This window comes from Erythrolamprus reginae, chromosome 1 (genome assembly GCF_031021105.1).
Source record: "Erythrolamprus reginae isolate rEryReg1 chromosome 1, rEryReg1.hap1, whole genome shotgun sequence".
Lineage (NCBI taxonomy): Eukaryota > Metazoa > Chordata > Lepidosauria > Squamata > Dipsadidae > Erythrolamprus > Erythrolamprus reginae.
Window position 1 is genome coordinate 95,137,627 of NC_091950.1, and position 26,095 is coordinate 95,163,721.

A 26,095-nucleotide genomic window follows, 5' to 3' on the forward strand; every position below is an offset into this window, starting at 1 on the left:
TTTGCACAGGTAACAGGTCTTCCATGACTCTATCAATGGAATCTTCATTTACTCTCTATGGTTAGGAACAGCAGGAGACCAAAAGGATAATAATAACACATATACACCTACACACACACACACAGAAGGGGTGTATGAATAGCCCTAAAAATCATTAAATTCTTTGTGATTTTCTTCCCTTTAATGTTCTTACGGAGAAATTACACTGAAGTTCAAAATTATTTTCTATGTAATTGCAGCCAGCCATGCTGTGCCATGATTCATCAAGCTTCCACATTCCCAACAGAAGTTATTCAAGCGAAAGGATACAAGACGAGAGCTGAACTTGTTTTGATTATAGATTATTGTGTATTTTATTCATATTAATGGACATGTATTCTGTATTTTTAAACTTGTGTTCAAACTTAAGATTTCTTCTGTTATACAATTTTAATATTATTTTGATTGTTTAATCTGCATATTTGATATGATGTTTTTGCGTTTTTGTTTTAATTTAAGAGTAAGGAATTAATCTATATATTTATTTATACCTATATACTGAAGAAAATAAGAAGGCAGTTCCCTATTCCTTCTTGTAACTTTTTAGCGGTTTAATTTTTTTTATATCCTCCCCCTATTTTTTCCTTTTTGTTATTTTGTATTTTATACTATTTTGAAATTTAATAAAGTTGATTAAAAAAAACAAGATGGGAGCTGATGGAAGCATATCTAGGACAAAATGGGTTATTAACTCCATAGTTCAGGAATACATAGCATGGCCAACAAGATTTGACTTCAGATTCAAGATTTCAAGATAAAAGTTCTGCCTTTAATATGAAGATACGTTTCCCCAGAACAATGTGGACAATAAAGGTTTCTTGTGTCAGATGTGATTTTGGGCCATTATTGGCTTTTTCAGTGGGGTGAAATTTTGAGGAATGAAGATCACTTTAGAAAAATCTCTGCTGGAGTAATTAAATGCCTATCCCTTGGAGGAGCGATACTTCCCTGGGATTTGAGGAATTAGATGCAAAATATAGGGAGGAATGTCCTACTTGAATATGGTTCTGATTTCCTTTAGGAGCAGGTGCTGTCAGACAAGTTAGTTTTGTGCAGGTTTTTGGCCATGACATGACAGCAGTTATCAGAATATTTTAATCCATTCTCTGATTTTCTATTCTGGAATTGCTAGAGGCCTAACAGATTTTCTGATTACATTTTAGTAGTCCATTCTGTTTGCTGTTTTTAACCCAAGCTTCTTATGTTATAATTTTGGTGATGATAATTGTTAAGGAAAAAGAAGACCAGAGAAAACTTTCTTCTAAAACATTATCAATACAAGTAGGGCCTTCCCATCCTTTCTTCAGCTCCCAAATGCAGCACGTGTTTAGAATCCATGAATAATATTGAGCAGAACAGTCACAGTTTTCTACAGGTGCTAATATCTGGAAGGCAGGCAATCTGGTGCAAGCACAACAGAGGACACTGTTGAACAGATGGCAATTTTATACCTCGAATATTAAAAGAAAAAATAGAAGAAGACATGGGGTAATTTAGCAAGTGAGGTCTATGGCATCACACATTGTACCAAGTTAATCTTAATCACAGAAGCATTGATTGACAATCTGGAGGATGTAAGGTGCCATTCTCCTAGTGAGCAGAAAAACAGGATGGAAATTATAATTTCTTGGCTAATTGTGTTTAGAAGGCATTTGTAACAACATTCATATTGTCTAGACAGCTTGTACAGCAGCCTCTTCAAGTGCAAAAAATAGTGGTTTTGGGGTGGGGGTACCAAGGTAACTGATTTTGGAAGAGAAAATATCAGTGAAGCCTGCTGCTTTGATTCTTCATTTTATTCCTTAAATTCTCCCTGTCCGCCAAAAATCCAAGTTCATGTTTCTAGACCAAGCACAGACTCAGTTCTCATGTATAGCTGAACAACATACTGGTTGATTATAAGATGGGCAGCTATATAAATGTTATAAACAAACAAAGAAACCAACCAACCTGATCTGCAGTGTTTGGTTAGGGCCTGGACAGTTTGGAATCAACTCTAGCTTTAGATATGGAATTTATTAGGCGAGTGGCAAGTTACTCTTTTTGATTTTCCCTACCTTAAAAGGTCACGCGTGGGGTATGAAAGGGTAATCCTCATGTGAGCTGCCTTGAACCTCCTGGAGAGAAGGCAAAATAAATCCTAACAAGTAAAGAAAAATAAATCCTCCCCCTGTTCTGCTGATCAGAGACTTGCCTTTTCCTCTTGGATGCTAATGCTGCCAGTTGCAAATCTACATGTCTTGAAATGTGTATTACTAATTTAAATGGCAGAGGAAGGCATTGATGTTGAGCTAGGCAATAGTAGTGACTGACAGGCTAGGCCAGGTCTTCTAACCTTGAAGGTGGTTTATTAATTTGCATGAATATTGTAAGGTTGGCTGATTATGGAGCCCCAGAGGGTTTGACAGTAATGCTCTAGTGAGTTGAGTGGATATTTTTTTGAATATATCAAAGTTGTATCAGCATATCTCTGCAAGTTTTCTGACTTTTGCGTATTCCAATAATTTTTGCCCATCAGCATTTTTATGGATTTTATACTTGTGATTGAAAGAGCATACATTTTCATAAAGCAAAAGTTTGGAGTTCCTTGAAGACTTTTGATAACCTTATTAGTATTACAGGTCATAGCCTTTATACACATCATCCTTGACTTACAGCTATTTGTTCTATGACTGAAATTATGACGGTGCTGAACAAAGGAATTTACTTCCTGAATTCAAAGCTATAGCTGCTTCAGTTCCCCTGCAGTCATATGATCACAATTTGGTCACTTGGTAACTTGCATAGTTACTTAACAACTGCAGTGGGGAGAGCCAGTATTGTAATTAAGATAGGCGATCACATGGGAATCTTGCTTAACAACTAGAACATCTTGTGACCATAATTCTGGGCTCAGTTGTGATTGTAAATCAAGGATTACTGTAGTTATAGAAACATTTATAGTATCGGACCTTTTGATTGTGTGTTTGGGCTCTAATGCATCTTGATTCTCAGTATTTTAGGATAATTTTTTCAAAGTTACCAACTTTATGATGTATGGACTCTAACTTCCAGAATTCCATAGCCATTCTGGTGCTGGTTCACAGACTGGTGTTTAGGGTCACCTGTTATGGGAATATACATAACCACAAGTAATGTACTGTTTTTCTAATGCATCAGTTGAAGATATAGTTGAAGGATTACAAAGGGTCATCAAACTGAATGATTAGTATCCACTGTTAGTTGTATGTGTTGAGCATTGCTAGAAGAGAATGAATGCTACATGTGATCTTAAAACCATAGATCAGGGGTCTCCAACCTTTTGGATCTCAGGCACCACCAAATTCATAATTTTAAACCCCATGGACCACTGGGGGGAGAGGCACAAGTTCTGCCCTCGGCCAAAGGCAAGGATCTAAGATATGAAACGGAAGAGTTGCTTATTTTCTGCATCATGCAGTGCATGCCTCTGTTTGGGACGGAGAATGAATGTCAGAATCTTGGAGGATATAGACAAGGAGTCTTGGGGGTTTGCTGAATCTGTCTCAGGCTGGAGTTAACTGGCTTCCACATTGTTGGAATCATTCCCTCCAAGTGCTATTATTACTAAAAGTCTCTGAATCTACCTCCTTCTTAAAAGACAAGCCAAGTAGGGCTTATTAAATTTTCAGATGATACCTAATTCTAGAAACTGTCTTACAGTAGAAAACAATAGGTCAACATTACCACAACATCTTGAATATTTAGTGGGATGATATTCAGCTGTAAACTCCTGCATTGCTGCAATAAAAATAAATTGTACAATTTATTGATTGACACCAGTGCAGTGAGAAGGATCTAGGGCAGTGTTGGCACGCGGAGTCATATCTACTGGCATGCAAGCCATTGCCCTAGCTCAGCTCCAATGTACATGTGTCGCTTCCAGAGAGCCTCTGGGGGTGATGAGGGAGGGAATTTTAATCCTGCCCTGGCTCTAGGGAAGCCTTTGAGGCCTGGGGAGGGTGAAACACGAGCCTACTGAGCCCACCAGAAGTTGGGAAACAGGCCATTTCCGGCCTCCGGAGGGCCTCCGGGGAGGGGGGGGAAGCTGTTTTTGCCTTCCCCAGGCATTAAATTCTGAGTGTGGGCACTTGTGCATTCATGATAGCATGGCACACACTCTTTCAGCACCCGAGGAAAAAAAGGTTTGCCATCACTAATCTAGGGGTGCAAGTAGATCACTAAAGCAACATGGTCAAACCGTGTGTTTCAACAGTTTCAACAGTTAAGAAGACCAGTGCAGTCTTGGGCTGTGTTAACAGAAGCACTGAGTCCAGATGATATTTCTATTCCATGTTCTCTATGCTGATTAAACTGGAAACTGCAGAAAAGGGTGATAAGGCATCTGGAAATTGAATCCTATGAGGTTGAGTTAAGAACTTGGCATGTTTAAGTCACAGTAAATAACAAAAGAGTACAATGTTGTCTTCAGATATTGAAAAGGCTCAAGAACGGGCCTGTCTTTGTTGTAATCAAAACAAGACGTGGATCAATGCGATGAAATGAAAACAATAGTGATTCCACTTGAAAATTGGGATTTTCTTGATGGCAAGAGCTTTTAAGTAATGCAGTGCTCTGACCTAGAACAGATTTTACATTCCTCTTAAACAGGTTTGGACGTTTTAGTGGATTCCTATACTGGGGAGGGATTGAACTAATTGATTTGTATAATGGATTTGGAAATCTATTTCTTACAATCTCAACCTCAACATAAGTGTCACGCTATGGACATACAGTACTTCTTCCTGTAAGCAGTGAAGCCACTGCATTTTGAATCAATTGTAGCTTTTGAAACATCTTCAAAGGCAGTCATGGGCAAAGTATACAGTGATCCCCCGATTATTGCGAGGGTTCCGTTCCAAGACCCCGCGCGATAATCGTAAACTCGCGATGTAGCGGCACGGAAGTAAAAACACCATCTGCGCATGCGCGTCCTGTTTTCCATGGCCGCACATGCGCAGATGGTGGAGTTTGCGTGTGGGCGGCGGGGAAGACCCCTTCGGCCACCCAACAGCTGATCTGCTCCGCAGCGCGGCAGCAGCGAGGAGCCGAAGATGGGGTTTCCCCGTTGCCCAGGCAACGGGGAAACCCCAAGATCGCTTGCCGCTTGCCCGTTCGCCCCGCCCGCCCGGCTCCTCGCTGCTGCGGCGCTGCAAGCGAGCAGCCGGGCGGGCGGGGCGAACGGGCAAGCGGCAAGCGATCTTGGGGTTTCCCCTTTGCCTGGGCAACGGGGAAACCCCAAGATCGCTTGCCGCTTGCCCGTTCGCCCGCCCGCCCGGCTGCTCGCTTGCAGCAGCTGAGTCCTGAAGCCAGACGGCAAAGGCGAACTTCCGCGTTTGGCTTCGGGACTCAGCTGGGAAGCGGCGCTGGGGTCTTACTGGCCGCCCACGCAAAGGGGAAACCCCGGCTCCTCGCTGATGCCCGCCGCTTGCCCTCCCGCCAGCAAGAGGGGGAAGACCCAGGGAAGCCGCCCAGCAGCTGATCTGCCCGGGGAACGCAAACTCCACCATCTACGCATGCGTGGCCATAGATAAAAGGGGCGCGCATGCGCAGATGGTGGTTTTACTTCCGGGTGGAAAAATCGCGATATAGCGATTAGCAATGATCGAGAGCGCGAAACTCGGGGGATCACTGTATTGCACTAATCTAATTCTGAGATGATAAGATCATAAATTACTGTTGCAAAAAGATTGATAATTTGCCTATGGTGTGTAGTAATTGTGACTTCCTGCACTCAGCTGGGATGGGGGACACTTGCAGTGTATTTTTAAAAATTATTTATGGAGTAAACCTGGGTAGCTCAAATGTATTCAAAGAGAGCACGTATATTCCTGCTTTTAGAAATTAAACCTGTTCCTCGCCTGATTATATTCCAATCTTAAAAATACTGTTGTATAGAGAGGGAAAAAACTTGAAAACTATGTGCTGAAAACTTTGCATAAGAGTTTTGCAGGCACTTCTTTTGACATTCTATGATATATGCTGTATACTGTATATGTGATCAAAATATTTCATAGGATATTTAGGTTTTGTACTAGGAAAATGTTGATTGCCAAGTATGTACCGTAATTTCTGTAATCCTGGTAATTCCAGGATCTATTTCAATTTACATTTTTGTAATATTAAATAAAAATGTGTAAGAATTTAATAGTTAAAACGGTAGATCTATCTGGGAACTGCATATCCTTTGCTAAAGCTCCAGGTTCCCAATCTGTTGGGTTAGAGATGCCCCTCCCCCCGGTAATTAATATATCACATAAATGCTAATTTTCCTTTTGGATCATTTAGTGATTACATCATAAATGGTACTATTTTTGGCCAAGCCCTTATAATAAAGCTATGGAGAAGGAGAAAGCAGGCAATATTTTAATAGAATTGAAGTACAGTACTTGCTGTGCTTAGGGTGGACTATTGGGCCAAATTAAGCAAAAAAAAAATCAAAACATAATGATGGTATACAAGATATTCAGAGTTTTCATTTTGGAGAAGACAAGAAACCAAAGAGGTGGAATAATGAATACTTAATATTTTTTGCTTTGTTTTCTAGGAGGCTGTTGGAATCTTCACTCATTTCTCTCTCACGTTATGATGGGGCAGGATCCCGTGAACATCCTATCTATCCTGATCCAGCTAGGTGAGGACATAATTGAGATCTTCTAAAAGCAATGTTAAAGCCTGGTTTGCAATTGTCCTGAGAGGGCAATAATTGTAGGAGCAGACATTGCCATTTTTTGCATAGGAAGAATAATGGAATTAAGTCAATCTTTTGGAATCCAGAAATAATTATTCATGGCAGTGAAGACAGGGAGAAGCGCAAATGCTTATCTGATGGGATGGAATTTTAGTAATTGAAGTAAAACTGTGTCTTTGCTTTGAGCATTAATATTTTTCAGTTGACAAATTAAGGTTTTTTAGTTCTGTATGTTAGAAAGGGATGGTAAAATAGACATATCTCCACCTACAGATGTATTGACCAGGTTTTAAATATTTTTAAACATAAACAATCATTTGTTGGAATGTGGCAAATATTTTGTAAGTGTTATAAGCCATACGTTTGCACCTTGTCAGAGGATTGACTTCTCGGCTTTCAAAGAATTGTGCCATAGCCTCAGAATTCTTATTAGACTGTATTGGTTGGCAATAATTGTCAGTAACAACAGAGACGGTTTGTAAAGGCTGGTTCTGCTTCACTAATTTAATAGTGAAGGATCCTATCAGGGGTTACTGGCTGTTACACAGATGGAAAGTAATGTGGAAATACAGTGAAGGGCAAAGTAATTAGATATTAAACTATAATCTAATGTTGAGACTTCTCCTGTTAAGGCCTCTAAAAGGTTAGCTTGTCTCTGGGCATAGCTCTAATAAGGATCTTCAAATCAAATTTTATGTCATTTGTCACAACCTAAACTTTCCTAAATTAAACTCATCATCTTTTGACTTTCGTGAAGAAAAAGTGGTAACTGAGGAGTGTGGATGTTATAATATGGAAATAACCTTGTCATCATAGCATTAAATTCACTGGCAAATATGACTAGTTTGAAAATTTTAGTTGTTAAATCTAAGAATCATAATTCAAATGATCCAAACTACTGTTAATTTGGGAAGTAGAATTATGAAATGGAAAGTAAATATTTTAATGAATGAGTGATAGGGCCAATTTTTAGAGGGAACGAAAGAGGTAATTGGTCATAACAAAACTCCATAGGTAGATATTCCACAGACCTGTGGCGAGAGTGACCATTAAATCAAAGGTGGGTTTCAGCAGGTTCTGGCCAGTTCTAGAGAACGAGTAGCTGAAATTTTGAGTAATTTGGAGAACTGATAAATACCACCTCTGATTGCCCCCCCCCCCCCCCCAAAAAAAAATCTATTCTCTTCCTCCTGAGTTCCAGCTGATCGGGAGGAAATAGGGATTTTGCAGTAGCCTTCCCATGGAGTGAGGAGGGAATAGAGATTTTGCAATAGCCTTCACCTGGAGTGGGGAGGGAATAGAGATTTTGCAATAGCCTTCACCTGGAGTGGGGTGGGAATGGAGATTTTACAGTATTCTTCCCCGCCACACCCACCAAGCCACGACCACAGAATTGCGAGTAGTTTTTTTTGGAAACCCACTCCTATGTTAAATGTACTGTTTGTATGTAATGTATGCAAGCTCTATTTCCCAGGTTTATTGGAAGAGTAGAATTTTATATTGATGCATATAGACTATAAGTGTGTGTGTATGTGTGTGCGTGTAGTTTATTAATGATATGGTAGAAGTCTTTGTTAAGCCAGAATTTCACTCTTCATTTTTAGTCCACCACCCTGTTCCAATTCTACACTCAGCTAAAGATGTGGCTAATATTTCCATAAGCTTGGTGGATCTATATAGATGTCCTGAAACATTAACTATCATAGGGAATACCTTGTGATTAATTGCTCTAAAACAAAGCTCTTAATATTCTTCAAAAAAATGTTTAAAGTTCTGAATTAGTTGGAAGATCAATAGTAAACCTACAGAGCAAGTTACAACCTTTAAGGACATAGACATTCAATTATTTACTCAGTGGACTAATTAAACAAAGGACTTCCTTATGAGATCTTCAAAAGCATCCTTTGCTATTATTAAATATACATGCCATATGCATGTAGCAGCAGCTGTCAAATTATTCAGAGTTAAAGTGCTGGGCTCAGTTCTATGTGACATCCAATTATATTTTTATAAGGATGCTTCTAGGTAAGAAACTAACTATTCCAGATTTTAAGAGATTATTACCTAAATTTTTTATTGTGTCCTTATGCTATTGGAATTAAATTGCACCTCCCTAGAGACTCATTTGAAGCTCAGATACTGGCTGAAGTAAATTCGTATCTCATTATGTAGGTTTGAATCTTCCTTTAAAAAAAATTAATCTGAATCTCGTTTATCGTGGCTTTTTCCTCGGCATAAGCTGGTCTCATCCCCTGTATAAATATAGTCAGCTTTTAGTGAAGATCTGGGATACAAATCTCCAAATTGATGGAACTAGAGTTTCCCACCTCCAGTAGGTAACCATCCTTTTCTGCTCCATTCCCAAATATTTTTATAGCATTCCCCAAACTTCATATAGAAGACTTTTCAACTTGGTCCTAATTGGCAAATTATTTATAGGGGCAACAGCTAGTGGATAGATCAGTATTCTATTTTACATGTTCTGATGCAGAAGCAGGATCTGTTTCACATTTACTACTTGAATGCCTTCTGAACAATAAATGAAAGATGGAACTCATAACATCAATTGTTAGCAATTTTCTGCTCCTCTGAACAGAAGATCATCATTTTTCTCCTAGGTAAATGTTAGAAACAAGGTTGCTAATTTTTTAACAATAGTCATGGCTTTTTGAAATCATCTGGTGTCTCCTTTACACTATAAATGTCTTCAGTCTTTTCTGCATAAATTTTATTTTATTGCTATTTTATAGGATTGCTTTTAAATTTGATTGTTATAGTACTGTCTTCTTTTAAATATTGATCACGCTCCTAAAATAAAATAAAATAAATAAAAATAAGCTTCTCTTGAGAACTAGAAAAGAATATAATGAGAATATACTAAATGGATTTCTGGTTGAATTCCAACTGTAATAATAAATGTGTAGAATAGAGGAGATAATGATATAAGAGAACTTCCTTTCTTGTCTTTATTCTTAGAAATTTCTCCCAGAAACCTATTCCATATCTAATTTCTTTCGTCAACAAGCATTGTTTCTTCCATAAAGCCTTAAGGCTTAAGACCTTTGTCCTCATAGCCTTCCAAAAAGAGAAATGAAAATATATAATGGAGTTTACTCATTACATTGTTACTATAACCTCTTCTTTCCCCCCCTCTTGTAGTGCTAAATAAATAAATTACACTATAAACTTGATTTGACAAAGGCCTGTCCCTGTTGTTGATGGTCACTCTGTAAATGATCTTATATATAAGTACCTGCATTAACAAATAATTTGAAATTGCGTTTAAGTATTCCTTAATATATATGTTTAGAAATATTGTGACCTGGGCAGTCCAATGAAGGCTGAGTCAACCTTGAGCTAGTGAGAATTGAACTGCTAAATTGCAGTCAGCCAGCAGTCAGCACAAGTAGCTTGCATTCTAACCACTGCACCACCTTGGCTCATTATCCTCTCAAGAAGAAAGTGCATACCAAAAATTAGTAAAAAAATGTGAGCAGATAATCATAGTGTTCTATACTTTCTTCCACTACTAACAGATGGTTCTCCCCCCCCCCCAGTTAAGGAATATGTACTTTAAATAAGTCTCTTCCTATATTAAGTATATTTATGTCTGATAATAACGACAACAATAATAAAAAACATTTATTTATAATGCCCTTTTAACAAAGCTACCAAAGACAGACATTACACAATACATACACTCAACTAAAATGCAACTAATAAAACCACAAAACTTGTTAAAAACCTTCCAAACCTCTCCAAAGTCCTCCCCTCTTGCTGATTCCTAGAACAAGGATGTTTCAATCTGCCAAATCAAAAAGGAATGTCTTTAATACATTGCGGTAATTAGGTCATTCTTTAAAAATTATTATTTAATAAATTAGAACAATTTATATGGCAGCTTAATTCACTGTTACAACTCTGGGTAACTAATAATAGTAAAAAAGAAGTATCAACACTTAAAAACAATTAAAACCATTACAGTAATAATATACAATGAGCCAGAAGCCCAATAAATCCCTTTTCTCTTACTGTTTGACTGCAAACAGTTAACCTGCCAAGCTCACTTGACCTCACATATCCAGTGCTTCAGATAAAAGCCAGATCTATAATGCCTTATAGAAACCCTACCAGGACCATCTGAATCAGGAGGGAGTGCAGTTCCATAGGCAGCATAATAAAGAGATGTCTTTTACATGTGCAATGAAGGAAGATGGAGCATACCCATTCTATCATAACTGGTGGGATGAACAGAAACCACCAGAAATAGATGATTCTGTCACGTAGGACTTTACTAGTAACAGCTAACACTTTGAATTTCATCTGGAGCCTTACTGGGAGTAAGTGCAGCTCGCAGATCAGTAATCTTATACTGTATAAACATATATTGATAATATAGTCCCCAATACAGCCAGTATTGCCGCATTCTAGTTCAGTTGCAGCTTTTGAATGTTTTTCATGGACAGAGACTATTACAGCAGTTCAAGATCAGCAAATCTGTTCAAATTATGGAATATTGGAGTAAAATATTGTATAAAATTTAAATATCAGTATTTTATAGAATATATGATATTCCTCAAATTGCTAGTACAGTAATACCTCGTCTTACGAACTTAATTGGTGCCCGGAGGAGGTTCGTAAGGCGAAAAGTTCGTAAGACGAAACAATGTTTCCCATAGGAAACAATGTAAAATCAATTAATGCATGCAAGAACACCCCCCCCCAGCAAAAATGGCGCTCCGCTGGGCGCTGCCGCCTGGCTGTCACCTTTTGAAACATCCGGGCGCTTCTCAGTGTTCTCCCGAATGCCGAACCCGGAAGTTCGGCAAAAGTTCAGGTTCGGGTGGCCGCCGAGAAGCCCTGCCGCCCGGCTGTCGCCTTTTGAAACAGCCAGGGGGCTTCTCGGCGTCCTCCTGAACCTGAACGCCAAACCCGAACTTTTGCCGAACTTCTGGGTTCGGCGTTCGGGAGGCCGCTGAGAAGCCCCGCCGCCCGGCTGTCGCCTTTTGAAACAGCCGGGGGGCTTCTCAGCGTTCTCCCGAACGCTGAACCCGGAGGTTTGACAAAAGTTCAGGTTTGGCATTCAGGTTCGGGAGGACGCCGAGAAGCCCCGCCACCCGGCAGTCAGCTTTGCAAAAGAGCTGCAGAGCTGTCGGCCGGTTAGGAGGCTCAAACGAAGGTGGGGAATCCCAATAGGGAATTCCATGGGCGGAGCTTTGATGTCACGGAGACGTCCTTCCTGGCCGGCCGAAACGTGGACTCTAGGAAGGATGTCTTCGTGACGTTAAAGCTCCGTCCATGGAATTCCCTATTGGGATTCCCCACCTCCGTTTGAGCCTCCCGACTGGCCGACAGCTCCGCGGCTCTTTTGCAAGGCTGACAGCCAGGCGGTGGGGCTTCTCGGCGTTCTCCTGAACCCGAACGCCAAACCCGAACTTTTGCTGAACCTCCGGGTTCAGCATTCAGGAGAACGCCGAGAAGTCCCCCAGCTGTTTCAAAAGGCGACAGCCGGGCGGCGGGGCTTCTTGGTGGCCACCCGAACCCGAACTTTTGCCGAACTTCTGGGTTCGGTGATTCAGGTGGCGGGTTCGTACGGCGGAAAAAGTTTGTAAGAAGAGGCAAAAAATTTCCAAATCCCGGGTTTGTATCTCGGAAAGTTCGTATGACGAGGGGTTCGTATCAGGAGGTACTACTGTATTGCCACTTGCTAGATCAATTGCAGCGTCTGAATGTTTTGCAAAGGAAGCCCCACACAAGATAAGACAACTTGCTCAAATCATTTAATTATTATTGTATTAAAGTTTATTAAAAGGACACCATTATTTCTATAGTGTCTGCTCTTATTTAAGATGCCCTTTGTTTTAATCTGAAAGAACATAGAAAAATCTTTTGGTAGTTTTTGTAGCATGTATTTGATGTTGTCCAGCAAGATAGGACAGATAAAGAACAGGATAGTTTATTGTGTTCTCTGTCAGCTTTTCTGACTGAACTAATTTTAGAAGTGGACCTTAATTGACCATCTTGGATGATTTCAGCATCCATGGTGGGACCCCCATGACACAGATGGAAAAGACTTTCAACTGAGCCATGAGCAGAAAGAGTGATTTTTAGAAAGTGGTTAAAGAGTTGGATTCGGAGCAGGATAACCCAGATCCAGCTTGCCTTACACCAAAGAAGCTTGTTTTATGATTTGGGCCAAGACTTAGGACAATGGAAAAGATCCCCAAAAACAATCTATTTAACCTACCTCATTTCCTCAGGAGAATTATGTTTAAATAATCTTGTGAATGCTGCTGTTTATCTTGATTTCACAATATCAGTCCAAAACTCCGTGAGTGTGAATTTATTTTCAACAGTAAACTTGCAGAAAAGCACACATATTTTACTTTAACATCTCATTGATGTTTGTCCTTCTCCCAGTCTACTATTTTGACTTGGTTTGAATTATATTTTGGAATATGCCCTTGTGTGCCATTCAGAGTTCAAGTGCAAGAAATGGATGAAAAAAAATGCCTTCTTTTGAGTAGATATTTCATTTCAAATTAATGGGAAGACTATAGTGTAAGATACTTTTGAAACAATAAGTAGCCATAATAACTTGACATGGTAGTAAAATGTTATACCAGCTGTTCCCCCATCCTTTATTTTATTGCTTCCAAGGGAAAAGGCAGGGGGGGGGAGACAAAAAACAAAGAAAAATTATTTTAAAAATACACATAGATATTCAACTTGCTTTTTAAACCCTTCATTAAAGCTTGATAGCGTAGAGTAACGTTAATCAGCCTTCCTATTCTCTGATCATTTGTTAATCTATCATATAGTGAATTTCAAACCACATTAACAAAACACAAAGGATTTTAGATAAAGATATTCAAGCAGGAATCTTCAGCTCATAATCCAATCCATATTGAAAAACTGCAGCAAGTCCACTATTTTCGATATAGATTTAGGTGATAATAATATTACATTATAATCCTACAACATCAAGAAACAAGTGGGATTTGTGTTTGAGCTAATAGCAGTATTTTAATTTCTCAGGTTGTCACCTGCTGCTTATTATGCCCAGAGAATGATCCAGTATCTTTCACGCAGAGATAGCATTCGCCAGCGCTCCATGCGGTATCAGCAAAATCGCCTCCGCTCTTCCTCATCTTCTGCTTCCACTTCTGAGAATGCAGGTCCATCTGTAGAAGGAAATGACCTGGAATTTGAAGACTTTGAGTAAGTTCTTTATTCCAGTCCAGTGTATTAATTATTTTATCCTTCGTCTGCTTTTTATTTTTAAAGTGCTTTGTCCATGTTAAAAAGAAATTAGGCTGAATACATTTCCCCCCTCAAAATTAGAGTACTGATTAATTTGTCCTTTTTAAATGCATGGAAGACAAATTGTACCCACTGCTGCCCTCTCTGACTTTTCAAGCTGTTTATCCTTTGGATGACAAATGAAGTAAGTAGAATACTGGGAATCTGTTCAGCTGTCAAAATCAAAATATCAAAGGGTCCAAAGAGTCACATTTCTGTTGTTTCAATGAATATAAAACATGTGGGCATTAAAACATGTAATATACACTGAATCAATATTTATATATTTGTTCCTTCCTATTTCCTTCAGTTTCTAAGGGTGCTCACTCCTCGAGTGACTTTGAAAGGCTTACGGAAGAATTAAAAACATCAAAAATAGAAAGAAACCAAAGAGCCACAAAAATAAAAACATCTGTGCCAGAAGGAGACAGATGCTCGGTACACAAATTTGTTAGGTTCACATATCACCCGAGTCCAATGTCTGGGGAGAGCCACACCTTGAAGGCCTGCCTAAAGACAACACAGGGTTGGCGATATGCAATGGTGGTGAATAGTGGTGGGGCTTCTGTTGTAAAGGGTAGATGCAGCAACAGCACATCCCATGCGATTAGAATATTTTATTGATGGAGACCAAAGGATACCAACCTTATCTGATCTTTAAAAATGAACAAAAACAATCACAAGGAAATGGTCATACAAAGTCTTAGCTCTGAAGCATGAAGCACTTTATAGAAGAATGCTAGCAACTTAAATCGCACCTAGGAACTCATTGGTAATCAGTACACTTAACAGAATAGATCCAGTGGCATATTTGAGGCCTATCCCAAATTAGCAATACTGTTGTATTCTGGACCAGGTATAACTTTTGAATAGTTTTAAGGGCCAGCCCCGTGAGAGTACATTGCGACAATCCAAATAAGAGGTGTCTAGGACATGACCAGCAGCAAGCAAAGCTTCCTGATCCAGGAATGGATGCAGTTGGTGCTTAAGATAGTGTTGTGCAGGCACGCCTACTGTAGGTCAGCACAAATTAACTAAGCAAATTGACAAAACAATAAAGCAATCAACTTTCCTGTAATTCAGGTGACTACATTGAGTCCTGTGAACAATATGGATACAGTATTTAAAAATATCCAATATTTTAAAAAAACCTCTAGTCGAACCCGCTGAGCTGGATTTTCTGCTGATCTCTCATCTAAGTACTAAACAGGTCTGACCCAGATTCTCTCTCTTAAAAAAAAAAATACTCAGGATCATCCATGTGCTGCTATTGAGTGATAGATAAAGAAACATAAAAGAGAAAAAATGAGATGGAAGAAGAAAATGGTATTCAAGTACTGTATATGGATCGAGTTTTGTTTTATTGGCGTTTCATGATAGTATTTCTTACTGTAGATCTCAGAAGGTTTTATAACTTTTATCATACTAGCCTCATAAAAATTATTAATTTAATATAGGTTGAGATTTTTAGTTTTTTCATGCAGGTATTATGTTTCTTATTGATGATGTTGGACATATATTTGTCAAAATTTACGGCTTTATATTTTCATGTCATCAGTAAATATCTGTAGCTTGTTATTGTTTGATCATTCAGTTATTTATGATACTTTGCGATACAGTAGACATAATTTTGCTATGTTTGTGTCAGTAAATTCTTCTTTTATTTATTTAAGCTCATTCTTGGATCATTTTTAACATATACAGTGGTACCTCTACCTAAGAATGCCTCTACTTACGAACTTGATAAAAACCGGGTGGTCAAGATTTTTTTGCCTCTTCTCAAGAACCATTTTCCACTTACAAACCCGAACCTCTGAAACTGTAACCGGAAAAGGCAGGGAGAAGTTTCCTGGGAGGAAACAAGGCCTCCACCCTCTCTGTGGTTTCCCCAATCGCACACATTATTTGCTTTTACGTTGCTTCCTATGGGGAAAATTGCTTCTTCTTACAAACCTTTCTACTTAAGAACCTGGTCACGGAATGGATTAAGTTTGTAAGTAGAGGTACCACTGTACCTCTTTGTCTACTATCCATCTTTTTCAGTTGCTTCTGGTTCTTTTAAGTTTAGGGTTTTAATCTATTGACCATTGTCGTCATTGATTTCACATTATGTGTCAAGAATATTTCAGCTTTCAGTGAGCAGCCTAGTTTTACTACATTTAGTAATGAATTATTTTTCATTTTCTAGTTCAAGGTCTCCACAGTTTTCTCCAGCACTACAATTCAAAGGAATTAAGGGTTTTTTTGTTCATCCTTTCTGAAGTTCCAATTCCATAGCTACATAACTGGGAAAACCATAATCTTGATAATATGTGTCCCTTCCTTGTTAATATGTTTCTCTACTTTAATGTTTTATCTAGATCAGTCATAGTGTTTTCCCAGGTAGCATCTGTCTATTTATTTCATGACTATAGTTGTCATCCCTGTGAATTTTTGAGTCCAGGACAGTGGACAGTGGAGTAGTCAGGCTTTTTCCGTGGTATTCTATATAGATGCTATATTCTCCTTCATCTCCTGATTAGAATACTGCATTAATTTATTTGATGTCTAAGCATATAAGGATCAATTGTTGTTCTCTTAGCAATAACTTTGCAGAGTCCTGAGTAAAGGCTAATGTAGAATAGCCTTCCCCAACCCACATTTACATTTGCAGATACCACAATTTCATTGTTATTTTCTTTAATTTTTTACCTTATTAAATGGCCTGTGAATTGGCTTAATAAAATTATTTCCTGAATCTGTGAGAGCAAATAATTATGGTTACATATATATTGTATTACTTCCGAATTACTTCCCTAGGGAAAGCATTCAATAATGTAGGGGCTACATCACAGAAAACCCTCTGTTATATACCAGATAGCTAAGCTTTTTGTAATAGAGGCATCTTTTATATTGCTGATCTAAAGTTCGGTAAAACAGCATTTGCCCCTTTTGGTGTATTTTTTAAATTGCCGGTGTGTGGGGATGTGTGGGGGTGTTGTGTTTTTTGTTTAACTTTTTAAAAAATTAAATGTCATTGTTTTTTTAAAAAAACAATACATACATACATTACAACATATAAACATATATTCATTTTTTATAGCAGTTTTGTCATGGTATTATTCTATTACAGTGATCCCCCGATCATTGCGAGGGTTCCGTTCCAGGACCTCCCGCAACGAGCGGGTTTTCGCGAAGTAGCCCTGCGGAAGATGGTGTTTTTACTTCCCAGCAGCGAGGAGCCGAAGATTGGGGTTTCCCCGCCGCCCACGCAAACTCCTCGCTGCTGCCGCGCCCGCTGCTCGCCCGCCCTGAAAGGGAAAGCCCCCCCAGGCCGGCTCCGATCCCCCCAGGCCGGCTCCGATCCCCCAGGCCGGCTCCGATCGTTTTAAAACAGGCGCGCCGCTTCTCCGCTGACTCCTGGCGAACTTCCCCGCTTTAGGAGTCAGCGGAGAAGCCGCGCGCCTGTTTTAAAAGATCGGAGCCAGCCTGGGGAGGCTTTCCAGCAACCCCCGAGCCCGGGTTGGGGGCTCGGGGGTTGCTGGAAAGCCCCCCCCCCAGGCCGGCTCCGATCGTTTTAAAACAGGCGCGCCGCTTCTCCGCTGACTCCTGGCGAACTTCCCCGCTTTAGGAGTCAGCGGAGAAGCGGCGCACCTGTTTTAAAACGATCGGAGCCGGCCTAGGGGGGCTTTCCAGCAACCCCCCGAGCCCGGGTTGGGGGCTCGGGGGTTGCTGGAAAGCCCCCCCAGGCCGGCTCCGATCTTTTAAAACAGGCGCGCGGCTTCTCCGCTGACTCCTGGCGAACTTCCCGGGCGAAGGGCGGGCGAGCGGCGAACGGCAGGCGAACGGCGGGTGGCCGGGCGAAGGGCGGGCGAGCGGTTAACGGCTGGTGGCCGGGCGAACGGCGGGGCGAGCGGGTGCTGGGGGGGGCTTCGCCCTCCCGCCAGCAAGAGGGGGAAGACCCAGGGAAGCCGCCCAGCAGCTGATCTGCCCGGCGCCATCTACGCATGCCCATAGAAAAAAGGGCACGCATGCGCAGATGGTGTTTTGACTTCCGGGTTGAAAAATCGCAAATTAGCCTGTTCGCAATGGTCAAGAACGCAATAACCGGGGGATCACTGTATTTACATTTCCCCCTTTAAAACTTCTCTGATTTTATTTATATTTATATTTATTGGCCTATTTACACATTTATATATTTATTTCTACCTTCACACTAATTACTTATAACACGATTATGTTTTACATACAATGTTTCTTATCTCAAATTTCTTCATTGAGCCTTATTCTCTATTTCTAATCTCCAACTAGTTGTATAATTTGTTCCTAGCCATATAGTATTCTGTCTCTTTTTTCTTTTAACTCCTTTGTTAATTTATCCATCTCAGCACAGTCAAGAATTTTCTCTATCTTTTGTATAAATTTTTATTGTTTTTGATTCAAATTCATGTACCTCAAATTAGAATACAATACAATATAATATCAAATGTCAAATTCTTAATCCAAATTTTCTAATTATTTATCCAATTTATTCTGATACATATCATTCATCCTGTGCTATCTCCTTTTCAAATCCTATCATCCGGATTTCAGATATTCTCCTTCGCCCTGATTTGAATTCAAAGTGCCTTTAGCTATCTCAATTTTTTGTGGCTATTTGCTGTTTATCTACCAAAACTGCTGTCGTGCTACAATCCATTTCCTATATTCTTAAACTAATTCTTACTTTTTAAAACCCTCATCATAACTGCCCTTAAAAAAAGAAATTTCCAAATTTACTTCTTTTTATATCTCAGGAAGGAAAGAAAAGATAACCATTCATATCAAATCTTAATCTAATTATAATATCAATATACATAGGAGGAAGGATTGTGTTTTTAAATTTTAAAAACGTATTTCCAATTCGTTTCATTCCTTTCGTTTCTTTCATTATATCAGTATACCATTTCTGCTTTAACAAGTCATAATAATTATATATCGTATTATTGTATTATTTTTCAAGAAAAGTATCAAAAATCCCCCCCAAAGTAATATTTTTTCCTAATCTGTTATCTTCCACTGTCATTCTTAGTATAATAATCTTTCCTAATCTATACATTCTACTGCCAAGCCACAGTAATTATCTTGCCTACTCTATGTGTCACTGTCATAGCAGGGCAATAATCTTCCCTATTCTAATTGCTTTCACTACCAATTGCAGTGCGATAATCTTCCCTAATCTATGTATTTTCCCTATTCTTTGTACCTTCCACTATCGAACTCAGTGTAATAATCTATTTGATTCAGCTTTTCCCTATTCCATTCATTTTTTACTGTCATACCCAACATAATCAATATGCCATATTAATCCTCCTTTAATAATCCTTTCCCCCTTTCCTCCTGTTGTTTATCAGTGTAAATCACCTAATGAATTTATAATTCAAATAATCAATAAAACTATCAAAAGGGGCAATCGTCCAAAATAATCATAACATGAAACTACTATTACTACTAGTTTTTTCTCGTCATTCCTATCACCCATTTCCTCCCACTTATGACTGTGTGACTGCAACTTGTTGCTTGTGTCCTAAGATTTTTATTAATATTGTTTCTTCATTTTTTAGTTGACCCCTATGGCAATCATTAAGTGTTGTACCAAATGATTCTTGACAAATGTGTCTTTTCTTTTATGTACACTGAGAGCATATACACCAAGACAAATTCCTTGTGTGTCCAATCACACTTAGCCAATAAAATTCTATTCTCAATCTGACAGTCAGATACAGATTTCCGACAGTCTCAAAATGGGTGAGCAGTGTGGTCGGGCGGTAGGAAAAGCAAGTAGGATGCTTGGCTGCATAGCTAGAGGTATAACAAGCAGGAAGAGGGAGATTGTGATCCCGCTATATAGAGTGCTGGTGAGAGCATGTTTGGAATACTGTGTTCGGTTCTGGAGACCTCACCTACAAAAAGATATTGATAAAATTGAATGGGTCCAAAGACGGGCTACAAGAATGGTGGAAGGTCTTAAGCATAAAATGTATCAGGCCCCCCAGGCCAGCTGCAACCTTTTAAAACAGGCACGCCGCTTCCCAGCTGTCTCCTGAAGCTGAACGCTAAAGCCGAACTTCCGCGTTCGGCTTCGGGAGACAGCTGGGAAGCGGCGCGCCTGTTTTAAAAGGTCGCAGCCGGCCTGGGGGGCTTCCCAGCACCCCCCCGAACCCCGAATCCAGGTTCGGGGGGGTGCTGGCAAGCCCCCCAGGCCGGCTGCGACCTTTTAAAACAGCCGCGCCGCTTCCCAGCTGTCTCCTGAAGCCGAACGCCAAAGCCGAACTTCCCCGTTCGGCTTCGGGAGACAGCTGGGAAGCGGCGCGGCTGTTTTAAAAGGTTGCAGCCGGCCTGGGGGGCTTGCCAGCACTCCCCCGAACCCCGAACCCGGGTTCGGGGGGGTGCTGGGAAGCCCCCCAGGCCCGATGTCACCTTTTAAAACAGCCGCGCGGCTTCCCAGCAGTCGCCGAAAGCTGTTTTTTTGCGGGGGTTTTTTTTGGTTGCACGGATTAATTGACTTTACATTGTTTCCTATGGGAAACAATGTTTCGTCTTACGAACCTTTCGTCTTACGAACCTCCTCCTTGCACCAATTAAGTTCGTATCATGAGGTATTACTGCAATTCTGTAGTCTTTTTACCTTTAAACATATTATTATATCATATTCTATATTATAAATATTGTATAGCATAATATAACATAATATATAAATACTTATCTTTATCTTAATATTAGCATTAACTTAATTGTGTACAAAATTAATCCTTGGCATGCTTAGAATTGATTTAGATGACCTTACTTTCTATGATTCTAATAAATTTGGGATATCTTCATCATAGCGAAGTTATCACTATTCAGATTTTAGAGGCAAGTCATGCCCCATTCAGATTTCAGAAGATCTTTGTAATAAAAGCAACAATGGAAAAAGCAAATTTCTAAAATTGAGGATCTGTCAGTCCACAGTCAGAATCTTAGGACTGAAAGAAGTTTTGGGACAAAGTTAATCCATACTCATATCATATTTACTCTGAGAGCACAGCATAAAATCATCCAAGCTGTCACAAAGAAACCCAGAATAACATTTTAATTTTTCCAAAAAGTGCTTGGAGACTCTCCTGACAGCTGGAGGGAAACTGCATAGACAGATAATCCAGGAGTGAAATTTTTAGGCAATGTAGGTATTGTTATGACCTACAGAAACCATAAAACTGCATTTTAAAGTAGGAATCTCATATCAGCTGTCAAGTAAGGAGGTGTAATGTCATGGTTTCAAAATGAAAGTGACTTTGAGCCAGTCACTCATTTCCACTTCCATAGGATGGTTGTTGCATGTAAATGATGAAAACAAGATGTATGCCCTCTTAAATTGTACAAAATAAATTGGAAACATTACATATAATAATGGCAATGATGATAGTATTTTGCTGCTTCATTAACATGCCATTAATGAAAGAAGCATAAATGCCACATGTAAAATGAGTAAAAGAAGCATCAAACGTTAATATAATTTGGAAATCCCAGACAAATGCCACTTGTTCAGCGTCTGCTCAAAGTTATTATGACTGTTGCAGCATCCCTGTGGTTTATGTGGTCAAAATTTGGGTACTTGAGGGCCCATCTAACCCTTGACTACAGGGGCACTTCAACCCCCTCACCCAACTATCTCACTCCATCTATGTCCCTTTGCCTCCCCTGCTGCTCTGTACATCAGTGCCCCAGCTGACCTTCACCTTCTGCTTGCTCCTGCTGCTGAGGTGATTGCCTCATCTATGGTTGGACTGAGCTGGACTAGGTCTGGGTTTTGTGCTGCAAAACACAAAAAATCCAAAGCACCCAGAGCTGTGGTTCATCAAAAAGCCCCATTGCAAAAGGCTTCTGGGTGTGGCTGGGCTTCATGTCCCTCATCCTCCCAAAAGCTAAAGTAAAGACATAGGGGTTTTGGGGTGTGTGTGTGACTTCTGTTCTGGGATTACTTTTAGCTGTATCCCCCCTCCCTCCCACAGTATGAAGGCCAGCCTGCTGCAGCACCTTTTTGCAAAGGAGTGTTTTGCTTCAATGTGTTTCTGGGGCTGATTTTGTCTCTGCCTCTCCCTTCCCCAACTTAAAGCATGGCCTATCAGCCCAGGTCAGGCACACTGCTGGATCAATAAAACAGCAGGCCAGCTAGGATGGGGAGCACAGAGGGGGCTCAAGAGATTTGGAATGCAGGGTAAAGGTGAGTGGGACTGGATTGGGGCAGTAGCAGCTTTCCATAGCATAGTAAGCAGCCCCAGAGCAAAAGGATTCTGGGGCTGCTTGCCACCACACATCAAGAGTGCAGGATGGCTGAAAGGGCAACGGTGGAGAGGAGATAGTAGATGGGGGAATTGGAGGTAGACCTTTAACCTATAGAGGCTACTGTAAGAGTTAGGTGGGACTAAGTCCAGAGTGGTTTGGATAGAGATAGCTACTGTCTTCTCAGTTAATGACACCAACAAGGATTGCTGTGATTATAGTTGTTAAGCAATGCAGTTACATGACATCTAGCTTCACAGCTGCTTTGTTTATAATGGAAAATACAATCCCAATGTTGGTCATAGGTTACAGGAATACCTGTACTTTTCCCCAGAACTGGGGAAACTGGGCATTTTTTCTAGTAGGAGAAGAAATTCTTAGCTTTTTTGTTCATTATCCTTGCTATAATTCTGAATTTAAAATACAGAATTACAGAGCTGTTTTAATTGCTCTTCTGAATATGACCTGTAAAGGATGATCCTCAAAAAGACAGTCTCCAGCTGAGTCTTGGAAGATGGAGGCTCCTTTGCAATCTGTGCTCATTTTGTAATGCTACCAGTTGGGATAGAAATGCCAACCCTTCCTTACCCTTCTATTGCTGTTAAATACCTCTTGAACTTGATCGCCTGAGCTTGCACCTTCTCCTAAAACAGCAGGGGAGTGATCTTCAGAAAAGAGAATTCATGGTAAAAGCAACTCCTTGTTCTTTGGAGCTGTCATTTTCATACGCCAGCAATTAACCACTCGGAAGCACAAGGGAATGAATGTATCTTTCCCTTTTCATTGTAGTTTTGTTTGTGTAAAATGTAAATGAGGGGACAGATGTAGAAGCATCAGCATCCTAATAGCTTTCCCTAAACAACACTACAGGCTGCCGAAGTAGGAGTGAGGCAGTCTGCTGGAGCCTATTGGGATGGGGAGAGTTCAGCAAGAACAATCCTCCGTTATTTCCATTACTGCCTCTTATTTGTCTTCTAGGGAAAGAAATTTGACTGCTCAAAGACATCATGCAATCTTCATTCACAGAGCTAGGTAGATACCTGTGGGGAAATGTGTTCCCCTGCAGATAATATTCACAGATGGAAGAGTTCTATTCAGGAGAGCAATTCAGTCAGCCGCACTAAGGCTGCTTTTGCTTTCATGATGGGGTGTGTGTGTGCTTCTGTTGTATGCCTTAGCTCAGCTTTTTGGTAACACATTCTATTGTGATCTTGCCACTCTGTGCATTTGGGGTATTCTATCCTTTCTATGCACTTTGCCTCTGTGGCTAATAGAGAATCTGGTAGAGCGTTTCTCCTCTGAGATTTCACAGAAATCTGTTGCTGAATTCCTTGGCTTCTTTTCTTTCCATATGTTTACATTTATAGTAACCCTTTCCTGGGTGGAAAAGCAGAGCAAGCTTCTTCTTTTTTGTTTTTACATTTTTAGGAGTAGTGTGTCCTTTTATTTCTCTTTCTAGATGTTTTAATGTCTAAAGATCTGTCTTAGGCCCAGTACAGTATCTTCATAAATGACTTTGATAAGGAAATAGAAGGGAGAAACTCACCAAATTTGCAGCATGAAATTTAATGTGGAGAAAAGCGAAGTTATACCTAAGCAGCAAAAACAAGTACAAAACCTGGCTCAAAAACAGTAACTGTGAGAGGGACCTTTGTATCCTAGTAGACAATTACTTAAACATTAGGCAGCAATGTGCAGCAGCCGCCAAAAAAGCTAATATAATCCTTGATCATATAAACAGAGGCATAAAAGCAAAATAATGTGAAGTATTAGTACCACTTTATAAATCCGTAGTAAGACTACATCTGGAATGCTACATCCAGTTTTGGTTACCACATTACAAAAAAGATGCTGAGACTTTGGAAAAAGTGGAACGAAGATAAAAACTTTGCAGTGGTGAAACAGAGGTGATGGATGAGTTGTACCCCAAGGAGGCTTACTTATCCTAGTCTATTAAATTAACAGATCCAACAACTTTTTAAAGATCAGCAGTATTTAAGATTGCTGTCAAACCTCAGACCTCTAGGAATCATTATCCATAATACCTTTCCAACAGAAGGAAACAACGTTCTCCGTACTGAAGGAGTGGGTCCAGCAGTCACATGGGGTTGCTCCTGTCCAATCCGATGGAACTGAGCCTAGTATTAAAAAAGACTGCTGGATCCGCCCCTTCCCCAGAATTCGCTCAGTTCGCATATCCTGCGGTTGTATTGTGATAGCTCGTTCAACATTCTAACACCTTCCCTTCGATCTTTTCTTCAAAAAGTAGTAAGATTTATTGTCTTTATTTAATTACTTGCACTAATTGCGCCAGCCGTTTAAAAGAAAAAAAGAAAAAAACGCGGCTTGGCTTTCTTTCCTTGGGAGAAGTTGCGGTTTCGTTTTCCCCCGGCGGTTTTGCCGGTTACGATTCCTGCGGCCGCTTGTGGATTCTTCTAATCCTTTGGCCTGGAGGTCCTAGTGCAAGTATTTATCCATTGAAATATTGATTATTGATTGTATATAAAGATTTAAGGGCTTATAAAATACCTCCTGCGGAGTGAGACGCCTTCTAGTCTCCTGGACTTAGTCGATCGCTTTTCCCTTAAGAAATTCTCAGCAGCGATCTTTTCGGCGCGAAGGCCTTCGCGCCCTTTTTTAAAAATCTAGGCCTCTCGTGTTGGCCTTCTGCCAGCCGCGTAGGCCTCAGTCCGCCGCGTGGATCCGGGAGCGGGCCTTGGGGGTCCCAGGCTAAATTCTCCACCGGCTAAGCCTCCAACCAGAGTGCCTTGGTTTACTTAATTACAAAGTTTAGGGAGGCTGGCCCCGCTGGATTTGGGGGCACGAACTCTGGGTTTGCCCAGATTGTCCTCACGTTTCAGCAGCTTCGAGGCCTCGAAGCAGGATCCATTCCTCTTGGGAAGTCCTTGAAATCTTCTCCTTATAATTCAGTTATTGGCTCAGCCTTGTCTTCTGTTAATTGTCAGACTATGGCTACTTTTCCCAAGAGAGGCACAACTAAAGGTCCCAAAGAGGTTAGGCCTACTGGTAATTCTACTGAAGTTCCCCAGGCCTCTTCCTCCTCTTCCTCAGGCACCCATTCCTTAGCCAAGCCCACCAGGGCTGAGAAGAGAAGGGACCCAGCCCTACAAAAAATACATGATAAATCAGCCAAACTTTTTAAGGTGCAGGCCCAAGTGCATATCAATCCAACCCCCCCGGAGGCCTCTAACCTGCCTCTTTCTGGGGTTCCTGTGCTATCCCTGGATGAGCCAAACCTAAATCCACCCCAACCTAACCTATGGGGTTTAGGTCCAGAGGAGCCAGATATTACCGAGGATTCCTCCCAGCCAGAACCTGCTCAGGCCCTCAGGGATCCTCCGGCTTTTCCGGCTGATATTTCTTCCTTGCCTCCGGAGTTTCAGTCTATCTTGACTATTCTGACTAACACCATTGACGCTAAACTCTCATCTTTCAATGTGCCTTCTCTGTCTCATCCCCCACCACGCTCCTCCCGTCCCGTGAGTTCTTCTCCTTCCTACAGAGCCCCAGCCATGGAGGTCTCTGACTCCTCTCAGGAAGAGGATGAGGATGGGGACGCAGTAGAGGATGATGACCCATTTCAGCGTCTGTCGGAAGATGAGGAATCTCAGATTAAGATTCCAGCCCCAGCTGCTATCTTTCCTTCGCAGCTTTTCAAATCTCTCCTGTTTAAAGCTAGAGTATCCACGGGGCTAGCCGGGCAAGAAAAACAGGCTACTTCTCCCTCAGACCCTCCGGAGGAAA

General features: G+C 40.6%; 1 protein-coding gene across 4 annotated transcripts in view; it reads left to right on the plus strand.

The window, feature by feature from the left end:
* Positions 1-26,095, plus strand: part of AMBRA1 (autophagy and beclin 1 regulator 1) — a 160,634-nt gene that overhangs the window by 40,989 nt on the left and 93,550 nt on the right. For all 4 annotated transcript variants that reach the window (XM_070760229.1, XM_070760215.1, XM_070760222.1 and 1 more), the window contains 2 exons: positions 6,605-6,691; positions 13,787-13,969. In XM_070760229.1, the coding sequence (XP_070616330.1) occupies positions 6,605-6,691; positions 13,787-13,969 (270 nt within the window). The remainder of the gene's footprint in view (positions 1-6,604; positions 6,692-13,786; positions 13,970-26,095) is intronic.